General features: G+C 42.1%; 1 protein-coding gene across 2 annotated transcripts; it reads right to left on the minus strand.

Moving 5' to 3' along the window:
* Positions 1–1,974: 1,974 nt before the first annotated feature.
* Positions 1,975–25,024, minus strand: YBX3 (Y-box binding protein 3). Of its 2 annotated transcripts, XM_036865220.1 has the most exons (10): positions 24,580–25,024; positions 20,809–20,872; positions 19,787–19,820; positions 17,317–17,406; positions 15,304–15,426; positions 12,097–12,306; positions 7,495–7,592; positions 5,189–5,360; positions 4,498–4,597; positions 1,975–2,543 (listed from the first exon to the last, which is right to left on the minus strand). In XM_036865220.1, the coding sequence occupies exons 1-9, from the start codon at positions 24,839–24,841 to the stop codon at positions 4,532–4,534; spliced, it is 1,119 nt and encodes a 372-aa protein (XP_036721115.1). In that variant the 5' UTR covers positions 24,842–25,024; the 3' UTR covers positions 1,975–2,543; positions 4,498–4,531. The 2 variants fall into 2 exon arrangements, with proteins under 2 accessions (XP_036721115.1, XP_036721116.1); XM_036865221.1 differs by lacking the exon at positions 12,097–12,306 and having other exon boundaries at positions 24,580–25,023.

A 25,024-nucleotide genomic window follows, 5' to 3' on the forward strand; every position in this document is an offset into this window, starting at 1 on the left:
GTGAGCCACAACGACTGAGCCTGCGCGTCTGGAGCCTGTGCTCCGCAACAAGAGAGGCCGTGATAGTGAGAGGCCCGCGCACCGCGATGAAGAGTGGCCCCCCGCTTGCCGCAACTAGAGAAAGCCCTCGCACAGAAACGATGACCCAACACAGCCATAAATAAATAAATAAATAAATAAATAAATAAATAAATAGGGGCTTCCCTGGTGGCGCAGTGGTTGAGAATCTGCCTGCCAATGCAGGGCACACGGGTTCGAGCCCTGGTCTGGGAAGATCCCACATGCCGCGGAGCAACTAGGCCCGTGAGCCACAATTACTGAGCCTGCGCGTCTGGAGCCTGTGCCCTGCAACGGGAGGGGCCGCGATGGTGAGAGGCCCGCGCACCGCGATGAAGAGTGGCCCCCGCTTGCCACAACTAGAGAAAGCCCTCGCAGAGAAACGAAGACCCAACACAGCCAAAAATAAATAAATAAACAAAGTAAACAATGCCTTAAAAAAAAAAAATTCTAAAAAAAAAATAAATAAATAAATAAATAAATAAAAATTTAAAAAAAAAATCCGTGGACTCCCATATGCCTATGTAATAATCCACGAGATCATTCTATTAAAAAAAAAAAAAGTATGTTGGAAATACTCCATAATAATAAAATTGCTTTAAAATGAGCAGGGAAAAGGGGAAAGTTAGAAAAGACAGCAAACAGCTGGGCAGTAAAGTTACCTACAGAATTATAACAACAGATGTATAAGTCTCGTTAGAGACAATTAAGACCCCATCTGCCCGAATTCACATTAGTTGGTCAGACATACACATGCACACAGACTCACGCACAAAAGATATCTGAAATAGATGTATGTTTTAAAAGCATGCTAACCGGTTGCCTTGAGGGAACCAGGACTGAGATGGGAGACTTACTTCATAAAATACTTTTTTATACCTTTGAACATTTTTGCCTTGTATATATTACCAGTTTTGATTTTTTTAAACTTGCAAAGCAATACAAGGTTCTTGAACAATCCAATTTCTCCAGCTTATGATTTCTCAAACAAGCCACGTATGCTCCCTGCTTAGAGTCTTTGCATCTGCTCCCTCTGCCTGGAATGTTCTTCTCTCCAGATAGTCAAATGGTTATCCATCTCTCACCACAGGACTCCATTTATATATCCTCTTACCTTATAGGAAAGACACCTCCCTTTAAAATAAACATACCTCCCACAATTATGCCAATCTCTGCCCCTTACCATGTTTTATTTTTCTTTATAACATATATTGCCATCTGATATTAAATTTCACATTTGTTTACATATTTGTTGATTCTCTATATTCACTCACTAAAACGCAAACTCAGCTGGACTCGGGTCTTTTGTGGGTTTGTGCCACTCGAACAGTGCTTTGCGCAAGCCTAGGCTCAAGTATGTACTTGATTTAGGGAATAAACAATTTGAAAGGTGCAGTGGATCTGAGAAGTAACTCAACAGAATTGACATATACTGTAGTGTCTCTCAACCTAGGGGCACCATCTACTCCCTGGGGGAAGAAATTTGTAGTGCGGTTGCAAAGAGGCCCCCTTCCTCTTTTCTGAAAGACACACATATATAAGCACGACACAGCAGTTGGTGCTGAAAACCTCTGCGGTTAGAAGTTCAAGGATATTAGAACTACTAACCCCTTCATTAACCTAAAGGAAGCTGTTAACCGAAATGTAATCAACCATCTCAACCAGGATTAGTCAAGAGCTAAGAGCACCAAACCAAACATGCCTATTGCTGAACTCAGATGTGAACTTGTTCATTCCAAAAACAACCCCATTTCCTATGCTCTCAGCTCATACACCTACATTTACTAAAGAGCGCTATTCCACCTGTACCTTTGGCTCTGAGCTTACTATTCAGCGAACGAAGTGACGAAAAAAGACCAAAAAAAAAAAAAAGACAAAACAACTCCAGCTGAGATAGGAAAACATACTTCAGCTATACATCTTTTCCTTTCAAGGGTAAAAATTTTATTTTTGAGGAATTTCATACTGCACATTTTCAAAGAGAGTCACATAAGAAAGCAAACTGTTATCCTCCCCTCATCCTCAAAATAAATAAGAAGGGCATAAAATTTCTTTTTAACTCATGAAAGTTTAGCACCAGCATCCAAAATGAACAAAAAAGGAAAAAAAAGCATTTACTACATATTTTAGATTTCTTTGGTTGGGGGGGGGGGGTCTCCCCATGTGGTATTAATATTTCTTCTTTCAATTCATATTACCAAAACAGTAAAAACCAGGAAAAAAATATAAACCTAGTAGCTGCTGAAACCAGGGAGGTTGCTCTCTTGTTGCGTGCAGGCATTCCCAGGATCTCAGCTGCTGGAAAAACTGGCTGACGCTTTCCTTGTATAGCTGTTTGCTTCGTAAAGAATAGTAGTGAGCATTCTAATGTTCACGTCTTGGTTATTAGTCTTCCACTTTATTGCTTGGACGTTTCTTTGGTGTTGGTAAGGTTGCGGTCTGCTTTTTGCTTTATTTTTTGAATGGTCATTAATTCTTTAGGTCACCTGGAAAAAATTCAAATCAAACTTATGAAGAGTGACAAGATGACCAAGAGTTAAAGAATAAAAAGGCAAAAATTATCTGTTTTTTATGTAGTTCAAAAAATCAATTCTCAAAAGCTCTAAACAAAATCTTACACCGTGTATCTTTTATAGATTTGTAAACTGAAACATTAATTTAATGGAAAATTTTTAATAAAACATTTTTATAAACCAGAACAGTCAGTACACAATAGTAAAAATTCTAGAAAATTCTAGAAAATTATCATCATGAAGCCTTTTCAAATAAATGATACTATAGCATTGATAATTCTTCATAATCATTTTAGTGGCTGTACAATATCTCCTAATATGGATATACCACAGTATTTAACCACTTCTCCAACATTAGATTGTAAATAGAAATTTTTTCCCCCTATATTTTGGATTATTTCTTTAGGAACAATACCTAAAAATAATGTTACCAAGTAAAAGTTTATGGCCAAATGATTAATATATAATTCCGTCAGTTAATGTGAGCAAGTGTGAATACGGAATTTATTTCTATAATAAACTGTCCATGCTACCCAGAGATAAAACAGAATATTCTCAGCATAGCAACTGTCTACCTAGTGAAAGGATAATTGAAATCCCAAACCTCTGCATATAAAAGCAGATGGCATTTAAAAAGTAGAAACTTAAAATGATCTCAAAATTTTACAAAATCTGAACAATTTTTGGAAAAATAACACTGCTGCTATGAGCTTTACAACCTGTCTTTCAACTAAAAGCGAAGTCCTTATTTATGTAGTGAAAAGGGCAACAACCAAGAAATACTAAAAACTTAAACTTTCAGGACTTATTAGATGAAAAACCCAGAATGAAACCAACTATGGTTTATAAATTCTTGTAAGACTCGCTGAGCCAGTCTTTCTAGTATATTTCTACCTGTATATATACAATTTCCAGGATCTTTAACAAGAAGACAGAAAAAAAGCAGGAAGCAACAATGAAGAAAAACAAGCTAACTTTTTTTTTTTCTTCTGGCTGCGTTGGGTCTTTGTTGCTGCACACGGGCTTTCTCTAGTTGCGGCGAGGGGGGGCTACTCTTCGTTGCGGTGCGTGGGCTCTAGGCACACGGGCTCAGTAGTTGTGGCACACGGGCTCAGTAGTTGTGGCGCACGGGCTTAGTTGCTCCGCGGCATGTGGGATCTTCCAGGACCAGGGCTCAAACCCGTGTCCCCTGCATTGGCAGGCGGGTTCTTAACCACGGCGCCACCAGGGAAGCCCAAAACAAGCTAACTTTTATGGAGAGGTTACTCTTTGCCGCGTCCTGCTTAAGCACCTCATATGTGTCATCTCACTAAGTCTTTGCAGCAACCCTAGTGGGGAATCTAGCCAGTATCCTCATTTTACCAGCAGCCGACAGTACCGCTGCAGAGGATAAATCAACTGCTCAAGATCATTCAAGCAAATGACTACTAGCTCCTGCACTGGATATATAAACCCACTGGCTCTCACGTACTACACATACTGCCTCAAAATAATGTTGGTTATCAAAGGGAAAAGGGAAGGAAAAAAACACATTCTTGTTTACTCTACAGATCACAGTCTCTGTTATTCAAATGAGGCCTTGTCAGGCACTTTAAAATTATCAAATTGGCCACGAGGTGTCACAAAAGTGAAACTTTCAAAAGTTTTCTGAGGTGGTGATAATAGTTAACAACTGTCTATCTAGAAAAATGAATTTGACTCTCATTAACTCTGTCTGCATATTTGCGTCCCCAATGCCTAGCAAAATAAGATCAGCCTCAGAGATATTTCACCACCAAAGCCGCTCTTTCTCCAGAATCCTGATGGAGATCAGAAAGTTGGCCCAGATGAATTACAGAACTAGTTGAGACTGATCTGTGCTACTGTTGAGAAATCAGTGCTATTTAAAGAGAATATCAGCTCCTGTGCCAGCCGCCCGAGCTCCTACCTGCTGATGGTGAAGGTGCCTGGGGAGCCAGATGTTACTCGACACTGCTCTGCTCGGGGGCTGGAGCAGGGTTCTCAGATGGTGCTTCACCTGCCTTGGTCTGAAACACACAACAAAACCACAAACCAGAAACTAACTGATTCATACGGCAGTGGAAAGTTCAAGACGGAAAGGTCTCACAAGTCGGGATCTGTGAAGGTAAAGTCACTGTGCAAAATCTTAACTACTCTTAAAGTATGAGGAAAAAATTAGAACCACAGAAGAATGGCCTCCAGATGGCAACTAAACACCACCACTCTCCATAGCAAAAAGCCATAAAAAATATACAGTTGCTTCCAACATGTGCTGAGAAGCAGGTTCCTCTCTCTAAACGCTGTCTTTTGTTTGGAAAGCTCTCAACGTTCTAGCTAGAATGCTAACTGGTTGAATTCAAATATTTGGTTTGTGATATGTGCAGGGCATGCTCTCTCTCTGTCTCTCTCTCTATATATTTATACACACACACACACACACACACACACGCACGCACACATACATAAATGAACACCGTTATACACAAAAGTATCTGATACATATTACACATGTTTTAAGCCTCAGTTTTCAGGTTATAAAACCACTCGTAGAAGGGAATACTGAAGCCTGACATGATTACGGGTGATCTGGCAGCACCCCCTCCGCTGGCTGGACTCACCTCTTTGCCATCTTGTGCAGGAGCATTCGGAGGACGGGGGCGACGCCGATAGTTATAGGGGCGCCGGTATCCACGGCGAGCAGGTGGCTGGTTTGGACCATTGGCCGCTTGTTGATTCTCTTTATCTTCAGCCTCTCCAACCGCTGGGGCAGGTCGTGGGCGAGGAGGGCCCCTAGAGCAGAGAACACAGGAGAAAAGAGAACAGATGCCCTCAAGAACATCAGGTTTTATTTATTTATTTATTTATTTTTTGGCTGCGCTGCGCAGCTTGTGGGATCTTAGTTCCCCAACCAGGGACTGAACCTGGGCCCTCAGCAGTGAGAGGGCGGAGTCCTAACCACTGGACCGCCAGGAAATTCCCAGGTTTTATTTTTAAAGATTAAAAAGTCAAGGGATCAAGACTTACTGTTAGAATTATGCACAGGCAAGTGGAACAAAGATGTGGTGAAAAAACCCTATCTTTCTGTCATCTTCCCCCTTCACCTGAACACCGTGAACAAACATATACCGAACATACACTATGATCATACCAGGCACTTTGACAGGCACTGAGGATGGAAAAATTAAAAAAGAAAAGCGCTCCCATATCTGCCCTCCATGGACAGCATGCAGTGGAGTCTAAGGGGATTCGACGTGGGAGGCAAACGAACATCGCTCACTGTGTGCCAAAGCCTGTGCTGGTGTGTTTTCACGTTAATTATCTAATTTAATTTCAGGGCTAATTCTGTGAGTTTAAGATTTACAGTAAGAAAACCAAGGGGTTTAAAGAGGGTAAGTATTTGGTTGAACCATAAAGGACTGCTGCTTTTATAGGTCAAAAAAGGTCAAATGCAACTTTGATCACACAGCTAGAGATTGACAGAGCTGGGGTTCACATACACTACTGTCTTTTTTCTGTTTTCCTGAAGACATTTCTATGAAGCCTCTTTTATTTCCAAAGTCCCTTGTAATGAATCATTAGAATGACTATGTCTAACTCTGAAACGAATCTTGGGAGAAAAGAAGACGTAGAGTGTTACAAATCCTTCCCCAAATAATATACTTACTCGCCTCCCAACAGACCCATATTGCCACACTTCAGGGCGGTATGAACGTCATTCAGGAATGAAGCTCCTCAAGGACAGGGTAAAGCAACAGGAAGGCTTATAATATAAAAAGCTTAAAAAGAACCTTAGGGAGTCTAGCCCAATCCAGTCTTCACAAGGGATAAAGCAGCAATAAAATAACACTCCTGCACTAATCTTTTTTTTTTTTAAATAAATTTATTTATTTTATGTATTTATGTTTGGCTGCGTTGGGTCTTCATTGCTGCATGTGGATTTTCTCTAGTTGCTGAGAGCGGGGGCTACTCTTCGTTGTGGTGTGCAGGCTTCTCATGGCAGTGGCTTCTCCTGCTGCAGAGCACAGGCTTTAGGCACACGGGCTTCAGCAGTTGTGGCTCGTGGGCTCCAGTAGCTGTGGCTCGCAGGCTCTAGAGCGCGGGCTCAGCAGTTGTGGCGCACAGGTTTAGTTGCTCCGCGGCATGTGGGATCTTCCCGGACCAGGGCTCGAACCCATGTCCCCTGCATTGGCAGGCGGATTCTTAACCACTGCGCCACCGGGGAAGTCCCTCCCTCACTAACCTTAACAATGTTGGTAGTAGTACTAATCGATTAATTTACTGAGGGCTTACTATACCAGGCATCACACTGATTGCCTGAAACGCCTTAGTATATCTAACCCTATGACAGCGGTAGAATATCCCTTACTGTCCACTGCATAAGCTGGTGACTAAGTCTAAGAGGAGTCCTGAAACTTGCCGGAGGAGACACAGCTACACAGGGGCTGCTAACCGTAGGGTGGGGATTTAAACACAGACGATGTGATCTGTAGGCTGATTTAACCCCCGCATTAGACGGCCCCGGTCGTCAGAATATTCAGTGTCCCAAACACTCGCTGGCAGCCGACTCTCCCTCCATTCATAGCACCACCACCGGATGAATGACCCATCAATTCATTTCCGCTTGTCTCGTTCAATATCGTAAAAATCCAGTATGACTTTACATCATGGGCAAGTGCTCAGAAGTAAATGCTGCTCTGGTACAGGGATAACTAAAAATCCCAATTGTTAAGCAGGGGGAATGCCACACAGCCGTGTGAAAACACAGATCGCAGAGCCCCTCCCACAACTTGGACATACGGTCCAAACAGCCACATCTTCTCATTACATAAGAAATCCACAAAACAGACCTGCAACGTCCTCTTCCATCCTACTGTCGCTCACAAGTTCTGCAATCGGTCATTAGCTCTTAGAAAACGTTACCTACCTACGGTACCTTGCGCGGTAAGTCGGATTTCGATGAACTGGTCCCTGAAGTTGTGCTCCCTCTGGGACTCCATCCTTCATCTCTCCAATCTCACCCGCCTAGGAGGAGGCAAGGAGAGCTGAAGATGAGTGTCAGGCTGCAGGATATGAGACACAGCACACAGTTGCCTTCAGAAATTTTTTTAAAAGGAGAAAATGAAAGGCTTCATTACAGAGCTGGGAACTCTCAATTCTAACAGTGAACTATGTACTGATTAGATCTGTGTGAATGACAGGAAAGAAAGAAAGACTCATTCTCACTAGACAGTCTTTTGCCTTAGACAGTCTTTTGCCTTATTCCAGTACACCTAAATTTATTTTACAATATTAAAAATTTTTAAGTGTTCCATTCACCTCTTGAAAGAAAACCTCTATTACAAAAGGAAATGGAATGATGTACTACACTGGAGCAAAGAGAATCTTTTCGGTCTTTTCAAACTCAGATCCACTCATTCTACAGACTGGGTATCCCTTCAATACGGTAATGGTTTCTACATTCAAAGTTTCCACCACACCTTCACCTCTGATTTCTTCCTTTCACAATTTTTTCCTTTCATCTGTTTGCATTATTTATTGAAGTATAGCATTAAAAAAATAAAATATCCTTCCTTGAGAAATTTATTTTAAGCTGGGGAAATAATATATCGCAGAACTTCAAGGGAAGAAAGAGCTAAAAACCAACAAACAAAAAAACCCACCAACAATCTCTGAAATTCTTTATAATACAGCCACATCTCAATCTTTATTTTTCCCCCTCAAAAGTAATATCCCTTCTTTCTCCGTATTTCACTAAGAAAAGAGAAGCAATTAGAGAAGAATCTCCACGTTCTTTCACCATCAAATCTACCAACCTACTGCACTTGCTTTTTCTTCTCGCATTACACTGATTAAGTGGTCCATGCTCATAGCCAAAGCCAGCCCCTCTTTCTGGCCTGCTAGGGCACTTGAACTCTCAATCCCCCACCCCCTTCTCTCCTCCATCATTTCCTTCCAGGCATATAAACATGTTGAAATAGCACCCATCTTCTCCAACTTTTTTCTTTAAATAATCACAAACTTACAGGACAGCTGGAAGTATAGACTCTAATCCTCAGACTCCATTCGAGTTTCACCAGTTGTCCCAGTAACGTTCTTTACAGCAAAGGGACTCATTTGGAACCATGCCTTGAATCTAGTTGTCTCTTTATCTGAACAGTTCTTCAATCTTTACTTGGTTTTCACAACCTTGACACTTTTAAAGGTTACAGGAGCAGTTATTTTGTAAAACATCCCTCAGTTGGGGCTGTTTGGTGTCTTCTCATGATTTAGCTTATGCACCTTTGGAAGGGAAGCCACAAAAGTGGCACTGGATTCTTCTCACTGCATCCTGTCAGACGGCATATGGTTTCAATCCGTACCGTTACGGACAGTGTTCACTTTGAGAAGCAGTACGGCTCCTCCAGGGTAAGTTTACTCTATCCCCCTTTGTAATTTATGAGGATTTTGTGAAGAAGTACTTTCAAAGTCTATAAATATTTCACTCCTTATCAAATTCAATATATTTGTTTGTCTATATCTGTAAAGACTCATGGTTTTCTATGCTATTCAATGAGTTATAATCTGTTACTATCATTAGTGGCCAATGGGAACCCTTTCCAGCTGGCTCATGGCCTATTGGACGTGTCTCCAGCATTCTTTGAGCACTTCCTTGCTTTCTGGCACAGCAAGATGTTCCAGGCTCATATTGTACTCTCTCTGGCCTGGCTCTGAAATCAGCCGTTTCTCCAGAGGGGCTTCTTTTTATTGGAGAATGGTATTTATAAATGAAAAATCGAGGGCCAGACATGCTCAATGCTATTAACATGTCATTGACTTCAGGCCATTTTAGTAGGCAGAAATAAGGCACACACACACACACACACAAATACATAGGCACATACACACACTGTAAGTTACACATGCGTAAATGTGTGTATGTGTGTGTGTGTGTGTGTGTGTGGCATATTTGATCTGCCCAAGAGAAGATCTCCAAATGACTTCTGTGTTTCCGCCCAAACCTGGCCTCTCTTCACAAAGGTACCCTTCACTCCTCACACCACACGTTCACGCCATCATCACATGTTGCCCCTTCCATGCTGAAAACATTTCCTAAATCTGACCACTCCTCACACCTCCACTGCTAGCACTCTAATCCGTGCCCGCCTGATCCCCTCTCCACGGGGGAAGTACGTTAGCTGGTCTCCCTACTTCTGCTGCTGCCCCCGGGGTCTAGCCTCCTTAAACTGTCCAGTGATTCCTCAAATACGTTCCTCCCCTATTTAGATCCCTTAACTGGTTTTTCAGCACATTTGGGGTAGGTCAATAGTTCTTATCTTGGTCTACCCAGCATGCTTGACCTGCCCTAAGACAGCACCTTAATCTCACCTCACCCCTCTCTTCACTCACACCATCCCAAACACATGAGCCTCCCTTACTTCTCTGAACAAGCTGCTGCTTCCTCAGGAACTTTGATACACACACACACACGCACACGCACACACAGAAACAGTAATGAACATGTATAAAGGATAAGCCTTTACTGGAATGACAGAATGGGAAGAGACTGGACAGACAGACTGAGTTTAAACCAAGCTCTACCACTTCTTGCCCATGTAACCTTAGGTAAAAGTTGCTAATTTTTTAAACTACTCAAACCCCTTCATTTGTAACAACAACAACAACAAAAATCTGGATACCACTGCCAACTCCAAAAAGCTGTAGGGAAAACTAAGAACTGATTTCAAACATCTGTCCCTTGGTGGATGCCAAACAATGTTGCTCCTTTTCCTCTGTCATATAATTCTTTTCTCACAGACTACAAACAGCTGATTTAGCTCAGTAACCAATTCGACTTATTTTTCAAATATCTAGAATTATTATCTTTAAAAAAATGGAAGTCATCTGGACACTGATATATCATGCTATATTACGTCCTCGGTACAGAAGGGAAATACTATTGGCCTTCATATTTTCATTTTTTTCCTGTTGTGTCCAATAAATTTCACAGTTTTGTATATACAATAGTAGAAAATGTTGGCAAAGACTTTTCCATTTGACCTCAACAATCTTTACCATCTCAGAGATCTCTCTATAGTTTTAAGCCATTACATGGACAACCTGGAAGTAGCCTAAACTATACAGAAGAAAGTTCTACAAATTTTTGTTTGGTGCTGTTGGTTGGCTTAAGCCGACTTCTGTCACTGAACATTAAACATGGTATGTATTAGAAGGGTTCTAAGGAAAAACTGTTGAAGATTTCATGTTAGCTATTAAATGAGTAAGAATTTCAACCCAAGTTAAGAGAACTAAATGTGGTTACCAGAATATGCACATTTTCAAAATTAGTTTTCAACTTGCTCTTCTGCATCGCACCAAAGAATCCCTTTGCTCTGAACCTCCCATTCCTAAGGTGAAATATACTTTATTTCAAACGATCTAGAAGATAATCATCATATTCTCAAAAAAGTATGATACACACGTATATGCTAATACTAAGAAGGATTATTTCAGGAAGGTACTACTAATGCCCTAAAAATAAATGTGTATTCCAATCTCCCTGACTCTCCCTGTCCTCATTTCCTAGAGGCCCAGGGTGCTGCCCTCTAAAGAAACCTACTATGCCTCATGTACCCAATCTCTCCATATATGTAAGGCTACTTGTTATTTTTAGCACATTTGTCAGGGACAGCTGTTAAAGAGTAGAAGGGGAAAAAAAACAAGAAGCCATGTAGAAAGAACACAGTCATGCATGATAGGAAGGGAAAAGGGCAGCAAAGAACAGACTGAACATAATGTTCAGTCAAAACACTTAGTAAAAAAACAAAAACCAAGGATACTAAGAGGAAGAAGTTGTAGCTGGTAGTAACTAACAAAAATGATGTCCTATCCCGAGATTTCCAAGTTTCCTGGGAACTGCAAAGCTGTTAAAAGGCTTATTACTTACAGGTCAAGTTCATGATAGTTGTATCAATATTTTGCAGTAAAAAGGAGAACCAGTCGAGAATCAACAATCTCTACTCTGTGTTAGGTTTTCTTAATAATCAACACTATTTCATCTAAATTAAGGACTTTATATAGACATTCTCCAACCTGAGGCATCACACTAAGGTCTTTACCTTTGATTTAATCATCACAACCCCAGAGTGAGGCAATTATCTCCATTCAATGGATGGCCAAGTTAACCTCAAAAGCTCACAGACGGAGGCAAGATTCAAATCCAGGACCGCCTGGCTTCAGAGTTCAGCGCTTACACGTACCAGCTGTCTCTACTTTACGTCTCTCTTCCATAAACTAGAACTGTACCCTGTCCACCCAGCGTCCCCGGTTATAGGCATGGCCCAGGTGGTCGTGCTTGTAGAAGTGTGACTAGCATGAATGCTCTGAGAAGGCCGCCTAGTCTACTTTGGAAGCATCGGGAAGGCAAAAGCAAGGTTTGATTTCCGGCCACTGGTGCTGGAGGAGGAGGAGGAGGAGGAGGAGGAGGAGGAGGCGGAGGAAGGACGGAGGGGCGAGGACTGCTGAAGAGGAGCCCCCGGTGCAAGTTTACCTGCGTTCCGTTGGGATGGGGAAAGACCCGGGAGCGGCGGTCAGAGGTCTGTCCCACGTGGTAAGGCGGGAAGCGCCGCGGGTACTGGGGGCGGTACTGGGGGCGGTACTGGGGGCGGCGCCGCTGACTCAGGGCCCCAGCGAGCTGCCCGTCAGCGGCGGAGGCGCCAAATCCTTCGCTGCCGCTCCCTTCCTCCTCCTCCCCAGCGCACTAGCGAGGCAAGGAAACAGAGGTTCAGAAGACGCTTCGGCAAGATGAGAACCAAAGAGTACCATGTAGGGTGAATGTCAACGGAAGAAAACAATCTCTCCCCCAAAGGGACAATCCCGTCTATTAGACGGACAAAAATGCATTTAACCCAGATTATCAGGTGATTAACTGGGATAAACCACATATAGATTCAAGTAGATCTGCGCACATAAAATACCAAGAAGCAGAAAGGCAAGTGCAATCAATCTCTAACGAATTTAGTTCCCATCTAATTAGAATTGGTGAATACCAGTTGACCAGCCACCCAAAAAACATATACAAGTTTAGAATATTTAGTTCCACCAAATGTGTCTCCCCCAACATTGGCCATCCACTGGGGCAAAGGCGAGAAAAATATGTTTTGTGGTGTTATCAACAGGTTGGTCCTAAGTGGTTTGCTTCCTGGAGCAGTTCTCAAAGTAGGGATGGGGGGGCTCTCTGAAACCCTTCCCAGGGGGTTATTGAGATCAAACTATTCTCATAATGCTGGTAAGATGCTATCTGTCTTTTCTCCTCTCATTCTCTCATGAGTTGGGGGGGAAGGGGAATCACCCAGAAACTACAGTGACACGTGGCTTCTTGGCAGCCCCAATGCAGAAGGAGCTGTGAGAATCCAGTTGTCTTCTATTAAACCGGAGATCAGTGATTTACAAAAACATAAAGCAACACCACTCTTCTCAGTTAAAAAATATAGTTTTCATGAAAAAAATGTTATTTATGTTTATAAATATGAGCTTATTTTAAATAAACTAAATCTTTTAAATTTCTGCTTTACTTTCTAATACAATAAATATTAATAGGTATAAACACACATAAACAAAAACTCTGGGATCCCATATTTAAGCATATAAATGTGTCCAAAAACCAAAAGAGAACCACTGACTTATGGCATGATTCTCTTTATATGTTTAGGAATAAAGTTTTAATTGCACTTTAATAGACGGTAGTAAGTAATAAATACAGTTTCTGAATATAATACACCTTATTAACAAAGGGAAGTACTGACTCATTTTATATTTTTTCCTGTATTTAAACTACCCTATCACCTACTAATATTTTATATCAAAAAAAAAAAAAGCAAACAGCTAAATATCCCTCAAAGAATTTTTTATTTCAAATCCTACTTTACAGGGGGATTGCTATGCCAAAGGTAGTCTTAAGGGAAGCAACTATAATTTTTAAAAATGAACAAATTTAAAATGAACAAAATAAAATGACTGACATTGGGGTTGAGGATATTTAAGATTTAGAGCCCTCCAGAACAAAGCTCACATGGGCAACCCAATTCCCAAAGAGGAAAAGCTTCAACTACGGCCTCAACTAGTCTAATTTCAGAAAAACCAAGCCATTCTACAATTTAGAAAGCCTGTATCAGGTACAATCCCCAAATATGTAAAGACATATTAGCATAGAAAATGTTCACCAAAATAGTAAGGTTTTCTCTTTAGGTTTTCTGTATCTCTTGAGTCTTCCATAGCCAGATCTTTCATTAAGAGTTTTACAAAATAAGAACAATGGCACCACCACTACCAAACATACTCAATAAGCTGTTAGGACTTAAAGACATCACAACAGAAAACCTTCATTTATGTTTACTTTCAGAATTTTGATAATTTTATTTCTAAATATCTTTCACATGCATGACTTCAGAATTTCCAGCTGAGGAGAAAAGCCTTCAAAGGAAAAGTTTTCACTAAAGGTTTTCGCCCACTTTTACTTCTGAATTAACCTAGAAATCAAAATAATTACAACTAGAACTCCGTGAATCTGGTGAACTTGAAAGACTAAATGCTATGGTAGCTCATTTCTACCAACCCCTACACAGCTTATTTTTAAAAATCACATAGGATAAGCAAAACATGGGTAAGAGAAATATAGAAATATAAAAACAAGATGTCATAAGGAATCTGATAAAAATCAGTTTGGGCTGTGTGTGAAGATGACAGAATGAAGAGAGGAAGCATTTAGGTAAGCAGAAAGATATTAATCTATCAAAGTGTAGAGATAAATCATTCTCAATCTGCAAATACTTTCTTCCGGTGAGATTTTTCCAAAGTTTCCCTTGGATGTTATACATAGCCACAATCCTGTGCTCACAAAGCATCTTGTGATGCTAAACCTTCTTCTTATCCTTCAAACAGACTTAGTGTTCGGATTTCATTCCATAGTACCAATCCCAGGTACTAACTCTAGAAACATCAAAAAATGACTCACATAAAATAGGATCCTCATGACCACAAACTGGACGGGAGTCTTTTTGGGTGCCTTGAGAATACTTTAAACTGAGCCTCCTAAGAAAACTCCAGCCGGACTTGGTTGTAAGCCCTTCCACCTGGATTGGTACCAATCTAAAGAACTAAAAATCCAGAGCATTACTTATTGCTTCTTTACTTTGAAATGATGGGAAATGCAATGCTAAATAAAATAGCTACGTAACTGAGGCAAATTACTTTATATATCTGTGGCCAGCACTGTTCATCACTTATTCCCGAGCCATTCCCCATTCCTCCTTGCCAACCAAAGGCTGACTTTCTTAGACGTTAACAAGGGAGGAACAACAGATTCAAGCCAGTCACAGGAATCCCGGTCCCCTTTCCCAGTGAATGCCACATGGCGCGGTTCTGGCTGGGTAAAAGAGCCAAAGAAAGAGAAAACCTTTTTGACAACCTTGGCACAGCAACCTTCATTAAGCCTTCTTGTTACAAGATAATTAAATGACTGTTCCTTGCAGCCAAATACATACAAACTGATACAACTGCTGAATGGCAAGTTTCCCATAAGACCAGTAGATACAGATAAATTCTGGACATGAAAAATTTCCCGTCTCCCCCCACCCCCGGCCAAAAAAACCAGTGTGTCTCCAGGAGAAGATACAGCATTTATGTGCTCCAAGGATACACACTTGAGTTTAGATGTGTGCATTTCTTCAGTCACTGATTAGGGAGACAGACAACGTACATTACGGGGCGGTCCACGGCGTCTGCCGTAGTAGCCGCGTCTGTAGCGGCGCCGATCTGCAGCATATCGGCTCCCTTCCACGGGAACACCGTCCGGGCCAGTCACGTTGGCTGCTTCTGCACCCTGAGAAAGGGAAGAAGCAAAGACGGCCTCGGAGTTAAAAAGAAGCCAAAAGCACAGCCTTAGATAGCCAGAGGGTTGAAGACTGGCAGAACATACTAGAGATTCCTTCGGTGACCTAAAAAACACACCCATGTTTTAATAAGGTGAGCAAGGTGCTTGACGTCCTGATTTAAATGTATACAGCTTGACACCTGAAACTAACACGACACTGCTAATCAACTATACTCTAACATAAAATAAAAAGTTAAAGAAATAGTAATAATAAATGTATACAGCTTGTCTGCTTCCACAACCTTTGCCTTCTTGTTTGATTCAAGAGCAGTATATATCTGTTTAAGGAACACAAACTGGTAAATATAATGCAACTGTAACAAAGGAATGCTAGACCAGGAGGAATATTCCTCACTGGAAAACAACTGAGATAATGTTCTCTTCCTAGAAAATGTTGAAACCTGTGTTACTCTGTGAGGTACTAAGAGAATCCACTCGTGGGCTCACATGGCTCTGTCCAGCACTGAGCTACTGAGAGGGAAACTTCTCCCAGCTTGGCAGCAGCAGGAATGAACGGTCCTTGACTTAGCGTCCGCATATATACACAGTGTCCACAATGTAGTCCCTCTCTAAACCTTCTTCTTATCCTTGAAACAGACTTAGCGTTCGGATTCTCATATGGACAAATTGATAAAGTAATGCTTCAAAAGTATAAAAAGTTCGGACAAAGGAGATTCAAAAGAGCACATTTCCCACTCTACATCAATTTGTATAACCTCAAATTCTGAAAATATACAGAGGTAAAATTAACCTGGCAAAACAAAATTTTAAGAGTTGGGTGAGACATTAGAGATCATTACAGGCCAGCATTTGCAGGTAGATAATTTGAAACTCCAAGAGGTTTGCAAGATAACCTGGGGATCACATTGGTAAAGAAATCATTTAAATTTCTACATTAGGTGGAATAAAGTTGTTGTTCTTTCAAAGCAGAAAACAGTTTGAGAGCTGCGAAGAATATGGACTATGGAATGAATGGTGTGTACGTGAAAACAGCACTCATTTGGGAGTGAACTAGTCATTCACTCAGCTTGTAATTCAGCTGCCACGATCAGCCTCCATGGCAGCAGTACCATATATGGCTTTAAAATGTTTTTATTCTTATCCTATATTGTTTTACTGATACTTAGAATATGCTGTTGATTAAAAACAAAGCATAAAGGACATTACTAATGTTGGAATTAAGTATATAACAGTATAAAGAAAAAATCTGTAGATGCGCATCAAGATGATCCATTAGCTTCTTGGCCTGTTCTTCATCTGAAGATGGTCGTTATACAGTCTCTCAAGATGCCTCTGGCTTTCCAAAACCCAAGCCAAAGAGAAAACACAATGATTATATTTGATTTGAATCTTCTTTTATTGAGATTAAAACATTCTTTACTGTGTATTATTTGTGCAGAAGTGCTTATAAATCACAGCCTAAAAACTTTACTCTTAGAAAAAGATATCCTTGTTTTTTGCTTCTTGTGTTTTTTGGTTTCCTATTATGCACATGTTAACTTTTAAGAAACAAATGTTATTTTAAAAACCCTAAAAAGAGATATCTTTTGCCCCAAAGCAGCTTTTATCTATTTTTAATACTATAAAACAGTTTAATTTTAAACTACACTTGAATATACATTTGGTACCAAAATAAAATGTCATCTTATACCTTGAGAAATTAGCTTTTCCTTCCATGATTAAATAGGGTTCATCGTTTATTAAAATAGAAATTAAGATGTTCTTTTGTACTACATCAAACAATGTACATAATGACAAATTCATAAAGGGCTGAGAGACCATTTACTATGCAAGAGAGTTGTGCCAGCACCCTGGATACCCAGCCACAATTCCTCTCACCTTCTCTCCTTCAACCACATCAAACTCCACAGTTTCTCCATCTCCTACACTGCGCAGATATTTCCGTGGGTTATTCTTCTTGATGGCAGTCTGTCAAGAGAACAGAAAATTTTAAATGAAGTATGTGTCAAAACTGGCCACAGATTTCATTGCTCTCAAGTTTACTGGCTATACCGAAGAAATTGTTGATCTAACATTACTTTTAAAAATTACTCTCCCAACTAACCTGGATCTCCAAAACAACAAAAACGAAACAAAAAACAGTATAAAACTATGTTCCACATTACTGTCTTGATTCATGTTAGCCTTCAAAATTCATCTTGGTAGTTGGGTTAAACAGAATGTGCAGTTGCAGCCTGATGGACTAGTCGTGATACTGGAGAGATGAGCTCCCTCACTCTGTTAAGTGTCTTAGATTCAGACTATATCTCCATCAGTGCAGGGGGCTGGTGGCGGGATGCCTTCATGAAATCTTACATACACACATAAACACAAAAATACGGGGACACAGATTTCTGTACACAAGAGAAACTGCTAACCTCGAAGAAATTTTAAAAATGCCAAGGGGATAAATATTTCCGTCAGAATATACGAAATTACCTCAAGAACAAAACATTGCTGATCGCCTTCTCCCCTCCCATTTTACGGATGAGGAAACCAACTGGAGGCTGATAAGGGATTTATCTGAGGTTATAAAAATACAGCCCGGGGGAAGAGGAGGGGAGATGGGGGACATTTATACCCCTTGTACTGTAACTCTATGATATTTATTCAAATTTTTCTCATCACACCATTAGTATGTCAACTTATCCCTACACACTCCCTGATAATACATTAAAAGTTAATGAAGATGTTATCCTGCATTGAACATCTGCACCTAAATATTTGCTTATGACTAGGCCTCTCTTCTTCAGTCAGTGGAGGGAAGAGAATAATTCCTGCAACGAATTCCCCATTTCTTTAGCTGGTATCTCTAAATAGTTAAAGGGGCTCTGAGTTTCTATGGAACTAGGTCAACCTTATTTTATAAAGCGATTAGGCATGTGTAATCCAGCCCTTCCCTTACTCTGAGTAGGAGGGAGGAAAAAAAAAAAAAAAGAAATGAGCCAATAGGGCAGAGACCTCACCCAGAGAGGAAAAAGGCAGCTCAGGACAGGATATACTCGCAGGCCTTGAACCCTCAGCCAGTCCAAAAACAGCCCCTCCCTGCCGGCTCTTCCCTTTTTCCTGTTAAACTGGGCAAGCCTCAACACACTGAGGTGACTCACCGCCCAGCTTCACAGGGGGCTGGAATCAGGTCAGTGAAGCTGGCCGCAGGCACAGAAACTTGTGAGGTCCTTTTACTCCAGCAGTCACCAAAAGGCAGCGTTCTTACCCCAAAAGGTCTATTAACCCCTAGGTGTTATAAGCAACACTCCCCTTAGGTCTGTTATGACTTTAAAAGTCCTTGTGTCTGAACCAATCTACTCCAGTTACCCAGGAGCAACTGAAATATAACTGATAGAAACCACAACCAGAGAGCTTTTTCTTAGCTATCACTCTCGCCAGTCACCAAACTCCACCCCATTATGCACACGATCCTGAAAAGAAGGAAACAAAAACACAGAAAACCAGACGCTTGACAGAGCCCTGGAGGTGAACATGCTGGTATTGGTACCTGCCTCTGCACTTCTTTGTTGTTATACACTGAGAACTGCACACGTACGCGAGACAATTCACTGAACACTAAATATACAAAAAGAACAGTAAGCGCACATAATGCTTCTTTTAACCTATTTTTCCAAGCAAGTCCAGGATACAGAACAACAGAATAACATCCTAGGCTAAGAATGTAAAGAAAGACTGAGCTTCCTGTACAGAGAAGCCCATGTTTTCCATATTTTACCCATTTTCTACATTTCCTTTGAATCTAGGGGGCTGCGGGCCTTCCTCACCTGGACATGAGCTAAGCGTGTCTCGTTCTCGCAGGAGAGAGGACTATCCTGGGAGTTGGGAGTTTCCTAATGTCTTAGATACACACACCCTAACCATCTGTTTCACTGTGCTATTTACTTCAAGTTCAAGCTGCTCTGATGGAGGAGCTTTAACCAATACACAGCCAGGCGCAAGGAAGATGGGGTCCAGCCCAACACAAGGAAGAACCACAGTCAGGGAGCATAGGATGCTAACATGGAAACAGAAGGGCTTTAGCTAAAGACTCAAAGGCATTAAAAATTAGAAAGTGGTCTGATTATTACTTCATGAGACTGCAAAAATAAAAACTGTCTGGAAACAGTTAATATGTTGGGACAGAAGAGCTTATGTGCAAATCTTAAAATGTAGAACTGGGCTCTCTTGCCAAAATAAAGTCCCAGAAAGAGTTTTGAGTAGAACAATAATGTGTAGGACTTCACTTTGGGAAAGGGATAATAGCACATTACAGACGCCCCTCTCCTCACAGAGCAAATGTCACACTTATCATCACTCTTACCTGATGTACGAATACATCTTCTTTGGTATCATTTCTGTTGGAAGACAAAAAGCTCACAATTAAAGGGACTAGGTATGTGGAAAAACTTAAAAGAACAGTTTAGATCCTACGACCTCAAAACACAGCATAAATGTTTGTTTATCCTCTAAACTCAATTCAGATGCCTCAGATCAATCCTCCTTAAAAACTTCTAAACCCAAAAGCTATCCATCTCACTCCTCCATACGACCACAGTGCTTGGACCCAAGCATACAGATTCAACCTACAGAAACATCCCTTTCCTCTCATCTCTCTCTAAATCACATGGTGTGTAACCAGAGCCCTAGATTTCCCTCCCAGCGAAAGCAAAGCAAGACAGCTAAAAGGACAGGGCACAGCTGTGAACTAGGCTCTCCTTACACTGAAACCTAAAACACCCCCCCCCAAACTGCCACCACCCACCAAAACATACAAGGAAGAAACTGGAGGAATTTTTTTAAAAAGGGGGGCCTGGGAGGGGGAATAGAGAAAAGGATGGTATCATATAAAAACATCAGAATACCCCCATAGCTTACAGCTGTGTTCTCATTCCTATATGGTTAGAAGTTACCATGGTTTAAAGAAAACACTACGGTTTCTACAGGACTTGGACCAGACCTGGGTTACAGATCCAGCTCAGTTACTCACTAGTTGTGCGACCTTAGGAAAGTTGCTTACCCAGTCTAAGACTCCACTTCTCCATCTGTGAAATTGTGGATACCAACTCAATTATCCTGAGGCCCTTCCCATTTCCCATTCATCCTCCCCACCGCCACCTTTTTTTTCTTTTAATGACTAGATTGTATAAAATAAGTACTTAACAATGTTTTAGAAAGGTATTTTAATTAATGTTTAATGATCAGTAGCTTAGAAATGAGAATATTTACGGTGCTCAGAAATCTGAAAACTTACACAAGCCATTCATAAAGTATGGGAAAAGACACCAACAGCAGGTGCCACAGCACGAGTAGGTATTTAAAACATGTAGAGGTACACACACCTACCGATTTATAAATCCATATCCATTTCTGACGTTGAACCATTTGACAGTGCCAAGGACTTTGGTGGCTAAAATAGGATTAAACAGATAAATTAGTATCTGACCTACAAAAAGATAAAGCTCATACCACTAAGGTCTTGATAGCATTATTTAAAGCCTAAACATACCCGAGGAAACCATTAAAAGCTTAACTCCAAAGTATACTGGGAGAAGAAAATGGAGCAAGTGAAGCTATCACAGGGAAATACTTTTCAGAAAGAATAAACCTTTCTTCCTCATGAAACTTTTCAATAAAGTCTTAAGATAAGGAGTGGTCGTAAGTCTATACAATTCTGCCATAATTAAAACTGAAAAACACTGCTTAAAGAAAAATGAAGCAAAACACACTCTTTAAAGCTTTACAGCAGAAAAATGTTCTAAGTGCAAAAGAAGGGTCACAACGAAAACAACTGTAGACACATGAACAAGGTAAGTACCGACCACCTAACACATCACTTTCATCACACTTTGAAATAGCCGGCAAACTACATAGTGAAATAGTAGCTCCTTGTTAATAGCTCATCTACAGGGACCTGAAGAAACTTGTCTGGGTGCCAGATGGGGGCCTATCAAAGAAGTGGAGAGTAATAATAGAACTGAGGCCGGCTCAGCCCAGTCCTGTACTTACCACCCTGAGACATGATGTAACAGGCCTCTTCAAACCAGTGATGAATTTGGGATTCTGTTTCATTGTTTACCCTACTCTCTCCATTTGGTGGGAATCAAACCCTCAGCATTTTCTTATCACCTCCTCCCCTTTAACTTGATTATTGTCTCTACTTTCCCTCATGAGTAGGACCATTTCTGTAGAATGCCAGATCTTAATAGAACTCAAGAGAAGGAATCTAAACAAACAGTATGGTCATAGAGTTTATACTTCGTAGATTCATATTTGTTTCAGCCATTTATTATTTTAGATGACTCCCCTGAATCAACTGTGAATACCAAATCCAGTACCTCTAGAAATGCCTATGCCTAAATTTAGGAAAGGCATAAAGCAATTATCAAGACTCAGTGCAACAGGAAATGTGACAATAGAGTACCTTTAAAGAAGAAAAAAGCTTAGTAGAAAATTAAAGTAACAATTAACATTAATCCATGCTACCTTTCTATGCGATATAGAGTGTTTAATTTCCAAGGATAAACAATAAAGATTTGGCTTTTAAATTCAAGACTAAAACAGTAATTAGGACTTACTTTGCTGTGGGCAGGGTTAGTTCTGAGTTTTGCTAGATTGATATGCTTGGGGAAGTATTTTAGCTCTTTGTAAAAAAAAGAAAAACAAAAAACTCTTTATGCCTTCAAAGTCATTCAGCCCACCATTTACTGAGGAATCTCCGGCTCTTAGGCTAAGTAAGGAAGATCTCTCCAATGAAGAGATTAAACTATTAAAATCTTCAGTTTTAGGTCATTTAAATTAGAGCAGCAGGGCAAAGAGGAAAAAAACATTCTATGCTTTGGATCCAAATGTACACAGAAGACTGGTTTTGATAAATCATATGCTTTTAAATCGCACATTATTTCAAATGATATGCTTTTTGTGTCTCCCTTCATTTGCCCCAAAATTAATGACCTAGAAAAATATAAGGAAAATATAAAGTTAGGAACTCTTTTTGATTCATTTTCATATAGTTAATGTCTATAGGCACTGTCAAAGGCATAATCTTGATTAAAAAAGCAACACTAAGAGCGAGAAAGATGAAAGTGATTTTCAAGTATAACTTCAATCCAGGCTGAAGGTTATTTTTACTCCCACTGTAGTTTTTAAAAATTTCCTAATTCCACAAATATTGCTAATGACTTCATAAGGCCAAACACATCCATGCACTCTTCTTGCTTTAAAACCATAAACTCACTTTATATACACAGAACGGGAAGTGGGGACGGAGGAAGACCATCAGGCTTCATTAGGAGGGAAGTTTTCCTTCAGTCCTGTCAACTACTTTCCCTGGCCTGTGGCTATGCACTGAAGTTTAGAACCATTTGTAAAAACTAGAATGTGAGAATCCCAAACCAGAATTCCATTTCAGTCAGCACTGCGCCTGGCACATTTTAGGCACCATGTGCTTGCTTGGCTAAGGAAAGGAGATGGCAGAACACACTGGACAGAGATAGTATTGAAATGTCATGCAGAAGGCTGTCCTTGCTTTTGAGAGTTGGAATGACAGTGGAAAGATCCAAGACCTCCAGACTCATCATCACCAGGGATGTGCCTTAAGAGCAGTTGGTTGAGGAAATTGATTGATCTGTTTCTTTCATCTTTAAAGATATCTTCTTCAGTTTAAAATTCAGGAGTTTAGTTAGATCCAGAAAGGTACAAGGATCAAGCGAAAAACTGCAAAATTTCCTTTATGCGAAAATCAGTCAAATTAAGAATATATCCTAACACTGCTTTGGATAAGCCAAGGTTGTCTCTCTGACATTTTGCATGGAAGTGTTCCAAGACACACTTGTTGCAAACAATATCACAATAGGACACGGACTGGACTGAAGCAACTTTTAGCCCAGGGAAATGAGGCTTATTTTGTTTCTTAACCTGCACATGTTACATTTAGCACGTTGTTTGACAGTAACTGAGTAAAATGCAGCCCTGTGGGGAGGAGGAAAAAACAAAAAAAAACATGAAAACAGTCCTCTCAAGGCAGGAAACATGGAATCGTATTAAACTTTCTTCACGTTATTCCCCCAATTTTCTTCCTAGAAAATTGCGCAGGCAAGGCTCAGAGAGATCAAACACGCCCCATCCAAAATACTGAAAATTTCTCGGAAGCATCCTACACCATCTCTGACCTTCCCTGTTTAATAAAAAGAGGGAGTGATAGAGCACACGCCCTCTGTGAGCCTGTTTTAAGGCCTCACACAGGGCGTTACTTAAGGAGAGAAGGCTGAAATACTCGACAAAACCAACAACGACCACAGCCATCCTTTGCGATGCTCTGCGCCCCCCACCCGACCTGAACACCTCAACTTCCGAGCTCCCTCCCTAAGTTACGAGTCCCAAGATAACGCTGTTGTGAACTAACGTCATACCCGCGCTTCCGACGAAGTTTTTTCAGCTGCTGCACCAAAGGCTTTCCCACAATCCAGGAAGAAGAGAGTGATTGGTAAACACTTCAGTGGTTCACTGCAGCAGCGGGCACAGAGAGGGAGGAGGACGCAGGACTAAGACCCAAGTTTCCCGGAGAGGATTGCAACACCTCTCCGCCGGCAAGTGGCCGACAGAAGCATGGCCTCGTTCCCGCGCCCCCGTGGGAAGGGCGTCAGGGACAGACACCTGAGCCTTCCCAGCAAGAAGCCTTTCCACTTTTCCCTCCCCCGTCTCCTCTGAGCGCCTTCCTCTCCCCGAAGGAAATGCTCTCCTCACCCAGATACTACGCGAAGACTCCAAAGTCCCCGTCCCACGTGGGTGCCTGTCCCATCCCTACATCCACATCCATCCCAACCCCGTGTCCTCTCTCTCGACTGCCGCTCCTCTCCCCGTCGCACCGACGGATGCTTCGCCGCGGGATGCGACAGGGCCCGCCTAAGGGGCCCGAGTTAAGAACCCAATCTCCGGGCCCAGGACCAGGAGGAACATGCTCGGGCGGCCGGGAGCGCAGGGCGCCGCGCGCTCGCTCAGCAGCGCCTGCGGGACCGCGGCCACCGGCGGCGGGGACCCGACGTCCCCGGGGACCTCGTGCTGTCAGCGATCCCGCCCCCGTCCCGGGCAGCCCCCACCCTCCCGGGCCTGACTCACCGAGAACTTTCTTCTCCGCGTCTTCACTGCCCGCGGCGGCCGAAGAGGCGGGGGCCGCGGTGCCCGGGGCCGCGGGGGCTGCGTCCCCGCCGGGGTTGCCCGCGACCAGGGCGGCGGGCGCCGGGGCCGGGGCCTGGGGCGCGCCGCCGCCGCCGCCCGCCGGGCTCTTGGGCGCGGGGTCCTGGGGGGCCGCGGCGGCCGCCTCCGCCGGAGCCTGCGGGAGGGTGGTAGTGGTGGTGGTGGCCTCGCCCGCCTCGCTCATGCCGCCTCCTCCGCTCTCCCTCGGGCGCCTCGGTGGCGGTTGGTCGGCGGTTAGCGCGGCTGGAGGTCGCGGCGGCCGGGGCTCGCTCTTCGGGAGGCCGGTGCGGATCTCGAGGCGCTGGCGGCGGAGGCGGCTCGAGCTCTCGGGCTGCGCGCTCGCTCTTGGGCTCCTCGTTGGATCTTA

This window comes from Balaenoptera musculus, chromosome 10, assembly GCF_009873245.2.
Source record: "Balaenoptera musculus isolate JJ_BM4_2016_0621 chromosome 10, mBalMus1.pri.v3, whole genome shotgun sequence".
NCBI classification, from domain to species: Eukaryota; Metazoa; Chordata; class Mammalia; order Artiodactyla; family Balaenopteridae; genus Balaenoptera; species Balaenoptera musculus.

What these genes read in the sequence shown, in the direction of transcription:
- YBX3 (XM_036865220.1), bottom strand. Translation starts at nt 24,841, where the DNA reads ATGAGCGAGGCGGGCGAGGCCACCACCACCACTACCACCCTCCCGCAG. An exon ending in GCCGTGGACCGCCCCGTAAT is followed by an intron (nt 12,307 to 15,303) that starts GTACGTTGTCTG and finishes TTGCCTCGCTAG; the next exon opens with TGCGCTGGGGAGGAGGAGGA. An exon ending in CCCATCCCAACGGAACGCAG is followed by an intron (nt 7,593 to 12,096) that starts GTAAACTTGCAC and finishes GCCTCCTCCTAG; the next exon opens with GCGGGTGAGATTGGAGAGAT.